The sequence below is a fragment of the Mobula hypostoma genome, chromosome 28, assembly GCF_963921235.1.
Source record: "Mobula hypostoma chromosome 28, sMobHyp1.1, whole genome shotgun sequence".
Taxonomy (NCBI): domain Eukaryota; kingdom Metazoa; phylum Chordata; class Chondrichthyes; order Myliobatiformes; family Myliobatidae; genus Mobula; species Mobula hypostoma.
In genome coordinates this window covers 24,653,288-24,666,485 of record NC_086124.1, presented here as the reverse complement: position 1 = coordinate 24,666,485, position 13,198 = coordinate 24,653,288, and the positions used below count along the sequence as shown (strand labels likewise).

General features: G+C 57.8%; 1 protein-coding gene across 2 annotated transcripts in view; it reads left to right on the top strand.

The window, feature by feature from the left end:
* Positions 1–12,851, top strand: part of LOC134338941 (filamin-A-like) — a 107,226-nt gene extending 94,375 nt beyond the window's left edge. For both annotated transcript variants that reach the window (XM_063035153.1, XM_063035151.1), the window contains 10 exons: positions 11–163; positions 2,587–2,709; positions 3,410–3,676; positions 4,278–4,415; positions 4,781–4,896; positions 6,319–6,451; positions 7,151–7,327; positions 8,142–8,360; positions 10,793–10,996; positions 12,269–12,851. In XM_063035153.1, coding sequence (XP_062891223.1) covers positions 11–163; positions 2,587–2,709; positions 3,410–3,676; positions 4,278–4,415; positions 4,781–4,896; positions 6,319–6,451; positions 7,151–7,327; positions 8,142–8,360; positions 10,793–10,996; positions 12,269–12,456 — 1,718 coding nt within the window. In that variant the 3' untranslated portion in view covers positions 12,457–12,851. The remainder of the gene's footprint in view (positions 1–10; positions 164–2,586; positions 2,710–3,409; positions 3,677–4,277; positions 4,416–4,780; positions 4,897–6,318; positions 6,452–7,150; positions 7,328–8,141; positions 8,361–10,792; positions 10,997–12,268) is intronic.
* The last annotated feature ends 347 nt before the right edge of the window (positions 12,852–13,198 follow it).

Below are 13,198 nucleotides of genomic sequence, written 5' to 3'. Positions count from 1 at the left end.
TGGTTTGCAGGTTATGGCGGCCTGGGCCTCTCCATCGAGGGCCCCAGTAAAGTGGATATCAGCACCGAGGAGCTGGATAATGGCAGCTGCAAGGTCACCTACTGCCCCACCGAGCCTGGGAACTACATCATCAACATCAAGTTTGCCGACCAGCATGTGCCAGGTACCCAGAGTGTCCTGTCGTGGGACAGCGCCTCCACCGTAGAGGGGCAGGCTCGGGGGCTGCCTTTCCCCGGTGACTGCTCTGTGTTCTGCAGGCTGCTTACACTGCCGATCGTCTGGGGCAGGGAGGGGGGTGGTTGTTTTGTCAAGATCTGTTGGAGCTGCCCTCACCTGGGCAAGTGGGGAGCGTCCCGTCACATTCCTGACTTGTATCTGTGAGAGAGGTAACGTGGCGGATGTGGAGTGCATGGACTAACTCCGCCCGGGCAATGGCGAGTGTCTCATCACTCTCCTGACTTGTAGATAGGGTGGGGGTGAAGGATAATATGGCGGATGTAGAGTGCATGGACTAACTCCATCCAGGAAGTGAAGAGTGTCTCATCACACTCCTCACTTGTAGATGGGGGGGGTGGGGGGAGGATAATGTGGCGGATGTGGAGTGCATGGACTAACTCCATCCAGGAAGTGAAGAAAGTTGCGTCAGTCCTGACTCGTGCCTTACGGACAGGGACACGGGGTGGGTGGGGGAAGTTCTTCAGGAATCAGGCAGTGAGTCACTCACCACAGGGATCTCCATTCCCTGACCATCTCTGATGGTTGTAGCAAGAAGAGATTACGGGCCTGGGTGGTGTGGGTCCTAGATGATGGACGCTGCTTTCCTGTGGCAGAGTTCCGAGTAGATGGGCTCAGTGGTGGGGAGGGCTTTGCCTGTGACGGACTGGGCTGTATCCAACACTTCCTGTCGACCGTTCCATTCCTGGGCTCTGGTGTTTCCATCCCAGGCCATGAGGCCTTCAGTTAGGATAGTCTCCATGGTGTGTCAAAGTTTTAGATGACATGCAGACTTCGAAGAAAGAAGTGTTGTTATTGTGTATTGTGCCACCTCCCTTACACACCCACCACTTACTCTGGATGGAGGACCACCCCCTCCCCTCCACTCAGGTCCTCTTCACTCCTCTCCCCTTTCTGCCACACCAAATACCTCCAAATGGCTGGTTGTCAGAATGGGTCGGGCTGAAAGAGGGAAGGTCACTAACCACGGGACACCCCAGGGAATCACAAGGGTCCCTTGCTCATAGCCTCTCCTGCCCCAGCCATCTGGGAGGCTCGTCCATAAGAGAACAGGAGCAGAATGAGGCCATTCAGCCCATCATCTCTGTGCTTCCACCACAGCTGGTCCATTTCCCTCTCAACCCCACTCTCCTGCCTTCTCCCCCTGTAAGCTTTCACACCCTGACTAACCAAGAACCTACTAACCTCTGCTTTAAATACACCCAATGATCTGGCCTCCTCTGCAACCTGTGGCAACGAATTCCACTGATTCACCACCCTCTGGCTAAACAAATTCCTCCTCGTCTCTGTTCCAAATGGATGTCCCTCTATCCCGAGGCTGTGCCTATAGGAAACATCCTCTGCACATCCACTCTGTCTAGGGCTTTCAACATTCAATCCCTCTCTGTCTTCTAAATTCTGGTGAGTACAGGCCCAGAGCCTGCAAACACTCCTCATATGGTAACCCTTTCATTCCTGGAATCATTCTTATGATTCTCCTCTGAACCCTCTCCAATGTCAGCACATCTTTTCTTAAATAAGAGCCCTAAAATACTTCACAATACTCCAAGTGAGGCTTCAGCGTTCCATCCTTGCTTTTATATCCCAGTCCTCTCGAATTGAGTGTGAGCATTGTATCTGCCTCCCTCACCACTGAGTTAACCTTTCGGGAATCCTGCATTAAGACTCCCAAGTCCTTTTGCACCTCGGATTTTTGAATTTGCTCCCCGTTTAAGGAAATAGTCAATGCTTTTATTCTTTCTACCGAAGTGCAAGACCACACACTTCCCGACACTGTGTTCCGTCTCCAACTTCCTTGCCGATTTTTCCTAATCTGTCTAAGTCGTTCTGCAGACTTCCTGCTTTCTCAACACAACCGTCCCTCCACCGATCTTTGTATCGTCCACAATCTTTGAAACGAAACCATCAATTCCATCATCGAAGTCATTGACATATAACGTAAAAACAATCAGTCCCAACACAGACTCCAGCAGAACACCACTAGTTGCCAGCAGCCAAGCAGAAAAGGCTCCCTTTATTGCCTCCTGCCAATCAGCTAATCTTCTATCCGTGCTGGAATCTTTCCGGTAATACCACGGGCTCTTAACTTGCTAAGCAGCCTCATGTGCGGCACTTTGTCAAAAAACTTCTGAAAATCCAAGTAAACAACTTCAACAGATTCTTTGTCCATCTCACCTGTTAATTCCTCAAAGAATTCCAGCAGGTTTGCCAGGGAAGATCTTCCCTTGAGGAAACCATGCTGACTGTGGCCTATTTTATCATGCACCTTCAAGTACCCTGAGAGAGCGTCCGTAAGAGTCGCTGTGTCCCGAGACCCACTGTGTGTCTTGTCTCACCCCCCACCGCCTACAGGCAGCCCGTTCACGGTGAAGGTGACAGGCGAGGGGCGAGTGAAGGAGAGTATCACACGGAGACGCAAGGCTGCCTCGGTTGCCAACGTCGGCAGCCAGTGCGACCTCAACTTGAAGATTCCCGGTGAGTGGCACGTCCGCCCGGTGGGGAGTGGGAGGGGGAAAGCGGGGGGGGGCGGGTGCGGTGTGGGAGTGAGGTGATTGCTGATTTTGATGGGGTGAGTTGTGTCGGTGGGGTATGTAGGCTGGTTTCACACTGGGAGCTACTCTGTCGTGTTTCCCAAGATGTTGGTGTCTTTCTCCTTGTATTCTTTTTCCTCTCTGCCCCCCCTTGCAATATATCTGCACCTGTCTGGAAATGTACCCCTCCCTTTCTGCTCAATCATTATCTTTCCCTCTCTCTGACATATACACGGACACACACCCTTATCTCTACCCCCTCTCTCTCTCCTTCTCACTCTTTCATACCCCTCTCTCTTTCTCTCACACTTCCCTCTCCCTCCCTCCCCCTCCCTCTCACTCTCCCCCTGGTTCTCTCCCCTCATCCTCTCTCCCTCTGTCTCCCCTGGTTCTCTCCCCTGGTGTCTCTGTCTCTCTCTCTCTCTGTCCCTCTCTCTCTTTTCTCTCTCTATCTCTATCTCCATCGTGAAAGGTACCTGACCACCCTTCCCGGTGGTTGGGGGTGGGGGTAGGAGGGGTGAGAGGAAATGCTGCCAAGTCCCGGCTGTGTTCCTGGGTTAGCACTGGGGTATTCCCAGTGCGATGTGCGCATGTGAGTGGGGGAGACCAGCTGACAATGTGCGCTTCTTCCCCCATTCTGGCAGAGATAAACGTGGGGGACATGACCGCCCAGGTGACGAGTCCTTCCGGAAAGATCCATGAGGCGGAGATCATGGAGGGCGAGGAGAGCACGTACTGCATCCGCTTCGTGCCGACGGAGATGGGCGTCCACACGGTCAGCGTGAAGTACCGGGGCCAGCACGTGCCCGGCAGCCCGTTCCAGTTCACCGTGGGGCCACTGGGCGAGGGTGGCGCGCACAAGGTGCGGGCTGGGGGCCCCGGCCTGGAGAGGGCTGAAGCTGGCATTCCAGGTGAGGCGATTGACTGGACGTCCCGGGGCCAGGCACCTCTCCCTCTGTCCGGATATCCTGTCCCCTGCCCTCCCTCCGAACGTCCAGCCGTTCATCGCCTACTTTCTCCCTGGACATCCTGTCACCTTCCCTTTCTCCCTCTACCTGATGTCCCGTCCCCTTCCCCCTCTCTCCAGATATCCTGTCCCCCTCCCTCTATCCCAACACCTTCCCTCTTTCCCTCTCTCCAGACATCGCTTCAATCTCCCTCTCTCCCTCCGTCTGACTGTCCCATCTCCTCTCCGTCCCACGTGGTAGTGTCATCTCCTGTCTCGGATTCTTCCCTTACCCCGTTTCTGTCTGCCTCTCTTCCTCGTCTCGCCATCTCCTCTCCCACTCCTGTCTTGTCCCCGACCCCAGATCCTTGTCTGTCCAAATCATCTGCTTCGCCTCACCGCACCCCTGTCCCCGGACTGTGTTGTCTCCTCCCTGTTCTCTCCCTCCGGCCACCCCCAAACCCTGAGAGGGTGGGGGAGCGAGTAGAGGCAGCTGTCGGGTGTGGGGGGTGGGGGTGGTAGCCTGGGGGTCTGCGCCTCACGTCTATCTGCACCCCCCGGCCCAGCCGAGTTCAACATCTGGACGCGGGAAGCGGGCGCCGGAGGCCTCTCCATCGCCGTCGAGGGCCCCAGCAAGGCGGAGATCGCCTTCGAGGATCGGAAAGACGGATCGTGTGGAGTGTCCTACATCGTGCAGGAGCCCGGTGAGTGGGGAGGGTGGGGGGAGGCTCTGGGAGGGGAGAGAGAGGCTGTGGGGGGGGGAGGTCAAGCATTGGGCTCTGCAGCTGGGGCTGGGTCAGGGACTCGTGATGGGAGGGAGGCCGGGGGGGGGGGGTCACACTCTGAGTGTTGCGTCGGCAAATGTGGCAATGCACTGGGTGTTTACACTTTTGGATACCTCCCTCTCCCCTCTCCCCTCTCCCCTCTCCCCTCTCCCCTCTCCCCTCTCCCCTCTCCCCTCTCCCCTCTCCCCTCTCCCCTACCTCCCTCCCTTTCCCTCTCCCCTTCCCCCTCTCTCCCCCTCTACCTCCCTCCCTCTCCCTGTCCCTCTCCCTCCCTCCCTCTCTAGGTGACTACGAGGTGTCGATCAAGTTCAACGACGATCACATCCCGGACAGCCCCTTCATCGTGCCCGTGGCCTCCCCGTCGGACGACGCCCGCCAGCTCACTGTTACGAGTCTTCAGGTGAGACGTCCGGGGAAATCCTCTGGGCCCCGGGGCAGGGGCGCTCGGCCCCGTCGCTGGCCCACCAGTGGCAGCAGGAGGTGTGGGGCAGAGGGGAGGGGGCCCAGGCCGGCGATGGGGAGGGACGCGGGCCTCGGCCAGTAGAGGGGGGGGGCGGTGAAGGGGCAAAACCTCCTGACGCCACTGGTGGGCAGTGATGGGACGATGGTAACAACGCCATGCAGTGCCCGGCCCGCGAGGCCCATGCGGGGGGTTTGCTCGAGTCTCTCTTAAAGGCTCCTAACAGGACCAGATGCTGCAGCCTCTCCCCTCTTCACCCTCTCTCACACACTCACTCTCTCTCTTCCTCGCTCTCACGCTCACTCTCTCTCCCCCTCCCCTCCCCTTCCCCCTCTCCCCTCCCCTTCCCCCTCTCCCCTCCCCTTCCCCTCTTCCCTCCCCTTACGCCTCTCCTGCCCCTCTTCTCCCTCTCCCCTCCTCCCCTCTGTCTATACCCCCTCACTCTCCCTCCCTCACCCCCTCACTCTGACTCTCACTCACTCTCATTCACTCTCTGCCCCCTCTCTCTCTCATCTGCCCGAGAAGTTAAAGGTTAAAGGGAGTGGCTTGTGTTGGAGCGGGTCAGGGCTGCCGTTAAGACCACCACTGCGTGCCCAAGGTCACCTTCTGTCTGTCCCAAAGTTGCAGAGACCAAGTGGAGCAGGAAGACCCAGCCTTCCTGTGCCTTGTGCATTGTCCGGGGGGGGGGTGTTGTGTGCGAGGGGGTGGGAGGGATGTGGCCAAGTCGAGACTCTGCCTGACTCCAATCACAAACCAGCTTTTGATGCCTCTCTTTAACACTCTAACTTGTCGCCCAGGTAAGGTTGGTTTGCTTGGGGTGGGGTGATGCTCGAAAACTCCTGACCTCCGTACCCAGGGGACTACGAGGTTTGCAGGGTGGGATCTGAGCCCTTCCAGCGCCCAGCGCCCCTCATCAAATCTTCCAACGCCCTGTGCGCCTCTCCGGATTCGCGGAAGGGTGAATGAGGTTGCAAGAGGGGCCAAAGGTGTGTGCACTACAGTCGTCCGCCTGTGGCCCGTTGGGTGTGCTGGGGGAGGAGACACCCTCCCACTTACGGAGGAGATCGTTCGGCCCATCGGGGCCCTGCCTGGCGAGCTCTCCGGTCAGTCGTCACCCACGAACCCTCGCACGTTGAGCACCGCGAATTAGGCTCCCAATTTGCCTGCTCTCCTCTGGATAGGGACAGTCGCCTTCCCCCCATGACTCTGGAGTCCCCCTGTTTCAGAGGGCACCCCCTTTCCCAGGGATTGGCAGGGGGAGATGCAGCTGCCCCCTCCCCCCACCCAGCTCCACCGTTGCGCACCCCCCTCCCTGGCGCGTTGCTCCGCATTTCACATCCTCAATGCCTTCTCTAATTCCAGGAGTCCGGCCTAAAAGTTAACCACCCAGCATCCTTTGCTGTCTGCCTGAACGGGGCAAAGGGCATGATAGATGCCAAAGTTCACAGTCCGTCAGGGGCGTTGGAGGAGTGTTGCGTGTCCGAGATTGATGAAGGTACTACTGGGAGTGAAGTTCAGAGTGAAGCTCCCTCCGCACCGTCCCATCACACACTCCCGGGGTCAGACACAAAGTGAAGCTCCCTCCACACCGTCCCATCACACACTCCCGGGGTCAGACACAGAGTGAAACTCCCTCCCCACCGTCCCATCACACACTCCCGGGGTCAGACACAGAGTGAAACTCCCTCCCCACCGTCCCATCACACACTCCCGGGGTCAGACACAGAGTGAAACTCCCTCCACACCGTCCCATCACACACTCCCGGGGTCAGACACAGAGTGAAGGTCCCTCCACACCGTCCCATCACACACTCCCGGGGTCAGACACAGAGTGAAACTCCCTCCACACCGTCCCATCACACACTCCCGGGGTCAGACACAGAGTGAATCTCCCTCCACACCGTCCCATCACACACTCCCGGGGTCAATCACAGAGTGAATCTCCCTCCACACCGTCCCATCACACACTCCTGGGGTCAGAAACAGAGTGAAACTCCCTCCACACCGTCCCATCACACACTCCCGGTCAGACACAGTGAAGCTCCCATTAAATGCTCTCCCAGGATACGGCTGGGAATTGACACTCCTCTCTCCTTCTCTCTCTCTCCTGTACTCACGGGCTGGTCCTTTCCCTCCCGGCCCTGGGTGGAGTGGGGGAGCCCCCGGCACCTGGTTTAACCCCATTCCTTTGCAGATAAGTACGCGGTCCGATTCATCCCCCGGGAGAACGGCATCTACCTGATCGACGTGAAGTTCAACGGCTCGCACATCCCCGGAAGTCCCTTCAAGATCCGCGTGGGCGAGCCCGGCCAGGCTGGTGATCCGGGAATGGTGTCGGCGTCAGGACCCGGACTGGAAGGAGGCGTCACTGGTGAGTGCCCGACAAACCCTCCGTCCTCTCTCAACCCCACTGCACAGGAGATTCACCAGGATCAGAGAGCATGTCCTGTGGGGAAAGGTTGAGCCAGGGTGAAGGGACTTCCCTCTTTGGAACGGAGGAGGACAAGGGCTGACTTGATTGAGGTGTACAAGGTGATAGAGGCACAGATGGAGTGGACATCCAGAGGCTTTCTCCCCAGGGTGGAAATTCCTAACACGAGGGGCCATAACTTTAAGGTGATCGGAGGAAAGTATAGGAAGGGACGTCAGAGGTGAGTTTTTTACGCAGAGGGTGGTGGGTACATGGAATTTTCTCCCAGGGGAGGTGGTAGAGGCTGATATATTAGGGACATTTAGGAGACTCTTTAGATAGGCAGATGGATGATAGAAAAATGGAGGGTTATGTTGGAGGGAAGGGTGAGATTGGCCTGAGAGAAGGTTAAAAGGTTAGAACAACATTGTGGGCCGAAAGGCCTGTACTGTGCTGGAATGTTCTGTGTTCTGCCAAATCAGCCATGATGGGATGGCAGAGCAGTGGATGGGCCAAATGGCCTGATTCTCCTCTCGATACTGTTACATCTCGGGGCCTTGGAGTTCAGAGTTCAATTCCGGAGTTGCCTGTAAGGAAGGCGGTACATTCTCACCCTCCACCCCCCACCCCGTGGCGGCGTGGCCTTCTGCCACGCTCCAGGGGCGTACTGGTTATTGGGTAAACTGGTCACCACGGACTGTCCGGTTAAATGGGTGGGTTGGGCCAGTGGGGCCCGTTCCGTGCTGTGTCTGAGTAAACACAACCCTCTCTGCAGGCGTACCCACCGAGTTCATCGTCAACACCTCCAAGGCCGGGCCGGGGGCCCTCTCCGTCAGCATCGACGGGCCGTCCAAGGTGAAGATGGACTGCCGGGAGTGTGCCGAAGGCTACCTAGTGACCTACACCCCTCTGGCGCCCGGCCACTATCTCATCTCCATCAAGTACGGTGGCCCCTACCACATTGTGGGCAGCCCCTTCAAGGCCAAGATCACCGGTGAGTGGCGGGTGGGGGGCGCTCCAATCCCTGGTCCCCAGAGGGAAGGGGTAGGCGGCCTCTCGGGGTGGGGAGGGGATCACGGCTACCCTGACTGGGAGTGGCAGGTCAGATCACAGAACCGCGTCGGGGACATTCAACACCACACAACATCAGAGATGAAATAGGCCATTCAGCCCATCGATTCTCCCTGCTGTTTCATTACGGCTGATTTATTAGCCCTCTCAACCCATTCTCTTGCCTTAACGCCCTGTCTAATCAAGAATCTATCAAACTCTGCTTTAAATGCACCCAGTGACCTGACCTCCACAGCCTGGGCAATGAATTCACAGACTCATCACTTTCTGGCTGAAGAAATTCCGCCTCGTCTCTGTTGTAAAGGGATATTCCTCTATTCTGAGGCTGTGCCCTCTGGTACTAGACTCTCCACGATAGGAAACACCCTCTCCAAATCTAGGCCTTTCGACATGTGAAAGGTTTCAATGAGATCCCCCCCATCCTTCGAATCTCCAGTGAGTACAGGCCCAGAGCCATCAAACGCTCCTCATTGGTTAACTCTTTCATCCCAGCATCATTCTCATGAGCCTCCTCTGGACCGTCTCCAATGCCGGTATGTTAAAGGGTGGAGAATGGCAGAAAGCGAGGAGTTACATCAGCCCCTCGATTTCTCTCCATTCCAACAAGATGTGATTGAAACCCTGCTGACCTATAACCTTATCTTATGCCCCTACTCACCTATCGCTTGACAAAACACGCTCTTCCTCTTCATCTTCCTCCCATTCCCCCACCCTCTCTCCCCTCACGTGCTCCCTCTCTGCTCTCCCCTCGTGCACTCTATCTCATCTCTCCCCTCCCTCTCCACCCTCTCTCCACCCTCTCTCCACCCTCTCTCTCTCCCCCCTCTCTCTCCCCTCTCTCTCCCCATCTCTCCCCATCTCTCCCCCTCTCTCTCCCCCTCTCTCTCCCCCTCTCTCTCCCCCTCTCTCTCCCCCTCTCTCTCCCCCTCTCTCTCCCCCTCTCTCTCCCCCCCTCTCTCCCCCCTCTCTCCCCTCTCTCCCTCCCCCCTCTCTCCTTCCTTCTCTCCCTCCCTCTCCCTCTCTTTCTCCTTCCTTCTCTCCCTCCCTCTCCCCCCCTCTCCCCCTTCTCCTCTCTCCTCTCCCCCCTCCCCATCTCTTTCTCCTTCCTTCTCTCCTTCCCCCTCTCTCCTCCCCCTTCCTCTCTCTTCTATCTCTCTCTCTCTCTCTCTGTCTGACTCAGTTTCTCTCCCCCCACCCTCTGTCACTCTGCACTCTCTCTCTCGCTCTCTCTTCATCTCCTCCCAGTGAGGTTAAGAAGGGTGATAAATCAGCCATGATGAAATGGTGCAGCAGACGCAATGGGCCGAATGGCCTAATTCTGATCGTTCTGGCATGGTCTCTCTTCCCCCCCCCTCCCCACCACTGCTGATGCCCCTTTGAGGGGGAGATCTCACATCGAGATGGAGAGCTGCTGATTTGCTCAGCCGAGCTCATCACCCCTCAGGGGACAAAGGCACCCTGAGCTGGTTCTTCATTGTCCCCGGTGTAGGACCTCCCGGGGTGGGGGGAGTCTTCGGAGCATCTGTTGGCATTTCTGTAGTTCTGGTTCTTTACGGGATGGGGTTGCTCACCGGCCTGCCCAGTCGGCCAGGCTCACCACCGTCTCCGGCGGAGTCTGTCTGTTTACGCTTCAGTACGTCTGGTCTCCGGGCCCATCCTGGGAGAGGGAGACCCTCCCCACACTCCGCACCCTCCTCCCTGCCTGGGACCCGAGGGGATCGCGTCCCGGGACGGCGAGGCGATCCCAATACTCACAGAGACCCACAACCACGCCCCACCCGTACCTCACCCTAAAGGTCGCCTGCCGCCCTGACGCAGGGTGACCTGCTAAACGCCCTCCGCCTCGTCTCATGGCACTGACAACAGGCCCTTCGGCCCATTGACTCCCTGCTGGTTGCCACCCACCCATTCCTCAGCTGTGGTCCCCAGACAGCGACAGAATCCCTGCCTCCAGATAGCCCACCCCCTCTGGGGCAGCGGCTCACAGAGTCCCAACGCTCCGGGGTTTGGGGAGGGGCGGCCAGCTCGTGTGGGTGGGGTGTTTGGCGACCCTCCTTGTGGAGGGAGGGGGAATCTTCCTGGCCTTGGTTTGAGGGGAGGGGAAGGTGATATTGGGAGGGACAGGAATGGATGGATATCGCAGATGTGCTGGGGGTGGAAGCAGGAGATGGAGGATGAGTCGAGGGGAAGGGTGACAGTAGACTGGACGTTGGGGAGAGGAGGGAACGGTGGATGGGATGGGGTATGGGTGGGTCTGCATCTGGTGTCAGAGATCCCCGTCTTTGCACCCCCTGCCGCCTTGTGACCTCTTCACACCTCCTCCTCCTCTCCTCCCACCCCCCCTTGTTTCTGCAGGCCAGCACCTCGTAACCAGCCACAGCCTCCACGAGACGTCCTCAGTCCTGGTAGACGCGGGCAGCAGGACCCTGGCGGCCGCCCCCCGCAGCGCCAGCCCCAAACCCCCCTCCGACGCCAGCAAGGTGGCGGCCAAGGGCCTCGGCCTCAACAAGGCATTCGTCGGGCAGAAGAACTCCTTCACTGTGGACTGCAGCAAAGCAGGTGGGTGTGGACGGGGGCGCGGGCACAGATCCCCACCCATCTGTCGGGCGACATTGGGGTCCAAACCTACGACCACAGGAGAGAGGGGAAAGTTTATTCCGCCTAATTCTGCTGCTGTGCCTTCTGGCCTAACCTTTTCAGACAGGGAGTAGTCAGAACTTGTAACTAGGTGCTGGGCCGTTGTGGCGGGCTGCAATAGTGAGGTGTTGTAAAGGGAGGGGCTGAGTTTAGAGGGAGCTGTGTAGAATGCAGGAAATTGGGGCCAACTGGGTGGGCACTGTGGTCGGCATGGACTCGATGGGCTGAACGGCCTGGGTCTGTTTTGCTGGATGTTATTATAATGAAGTAGTGAACTGTCTCCCTATGTCACTCCCTCCATGTCTCTCTCCTCTCTCCCTCTCCATCTCTCTGTCTCTGTGTGACTCTCTCCCCCACCGTGTCTCTCTGCCTGTTACTCACCCTCTCTCCTCTCTCCCAACTCTCTGTCTCTATCTGACTCCGTTTCTCTCTATCTCTGTCTCTCCGTGCCTCTCTCTGACTTTGTCTCTCTATCTGACTATTTCTCTCTCTCCATCTCTCTCTGTCTGTCTCTTTTTCTCTGCCTCTCTCTGTCTCGCTCTCCATTTGACCCTCTCTCTTTGTCTCTCTCTGCTTCCCTCTCCTCCCTCTCCTCCCTCTCCTCCCTCTCCTCCCTCTCCTCCCTCTCCCTCTCCCCCTCCCCCTCCCCCTCCCCCTCCCCCTCCCCCCTCCCCCTCCCCCCTCCCCCTCCCCCCTCCCCCTCTCCCCCCTCCCCCTCTCTTCCCTCTCCCCTCTCCCCTCCCCCTCTCCCCTCTCCCCTCTCCCCTTCTCCCCCTCCCCCCTCCCTCTCTCTCCCTCTACCTCCCTCTCTCTCTCCCTCTCTCTCTCTCTCTCTCTCTCTCTCTCTCCCTCTCTCTCTCCCTCTCTCTCTCCCTCTCTCTCTCCCCCTCTCTCCCCCTCTCTCCCCTCCCTCCCCCTCTCCCTCCCCTCTCCCTCCCCTCCCCCTCTCCCCTCTCCCCTTCTCCCCCTCCCCCCTCTCCCTCTACCTCCCTCTCTCTCCCTCTCTCTCTCTCTCCCTCTACCTCCCTCTCTCTCCCTCTACCTCCCTCTCCCTCTACCTCCCTCCCTCTCTCTCTCTCTCTCCCCCCTCTCTCCCCTCTCCCTCCCCCTCCCTCTCTCTCCCTCTCTCCCCCCCTCCCTCTCTCTCCCTCTCTCCCTCTCTGTGACAATGAACATTTCTCTCTCTGTCTCCAGGTTCGAACATGCTACTTGTTGGCGTCCACGGCCCCAAAGTGCCCTGTGAAGAGGTTCTGGTGAAGCACCTCGGGGGCAAACTCTACAGCGTGTCCTACATCCTCAAGGAGAAAGGCAACTACACCCTCGTGGTGAAGTGGGGAGACGATCACATCCCCGGCAGCCCCTTCCAAGTCACCGTCCCCTGATCCAACCCACCCTCCTACCAGCTTTGCACTCTGTTCCTGACTCCTGCTTCTGACGATTAAAACGCTTGTGGTGTAGTTCGGGGTGGAGAGAGCTGGCGGGGTGTATGGGACTGCGGGGTGGGGGGAATAGCTCTCCAGCATCCGCCTGCCCTTTCCATGTTCTGGGTTTTGTCTCTGCTGAGAGAGTGGAGGGGGAGCTCTCCCACCACACCCCTACCCCGATTAAGCGGGACTCACTCGTCGGTCTCTCTTCACCGGAGGGGAGTCACTCACAGTCAGGATTTCTGACCGGTGCTTTTGCTCTGTAGCCTGTCACGGGCTGGGTTGTGTCTCTTTTCCTTATAGCGCACATCGCAACCAAAAACGACCAATTAAAACTCTATTGTATAATAATCATCACGTCTGGCCGTCCCTGTGTATGCGTGTTCGATCCCCACCGCCACTGTGTGTGTGTGTGTGTGTGTGTGTGTGTGTGTGTGTGCGTAAGTGAGAGAGGGAGAGGGTTAATAGGCAAGAGGGAGAGGGTTAATGTAGGCAAAAGGGAAAGGGTTAACGTAGGTGAGAGATGGAGAGCGTTAACAGTCGAGAGAGGGAGAGGAGGGAGAGGGTTAACACAGGCGGCAGAGGGGAAAGGTGTAACACAGGCAAGAGGGAGGGAAAGGGTTAACACAGGCTAATGAGAGAGGGAGAGAGAGAAAAGGAATTTTGAACTGTCCAAACTCTTTCAAATTTAATTTATTAT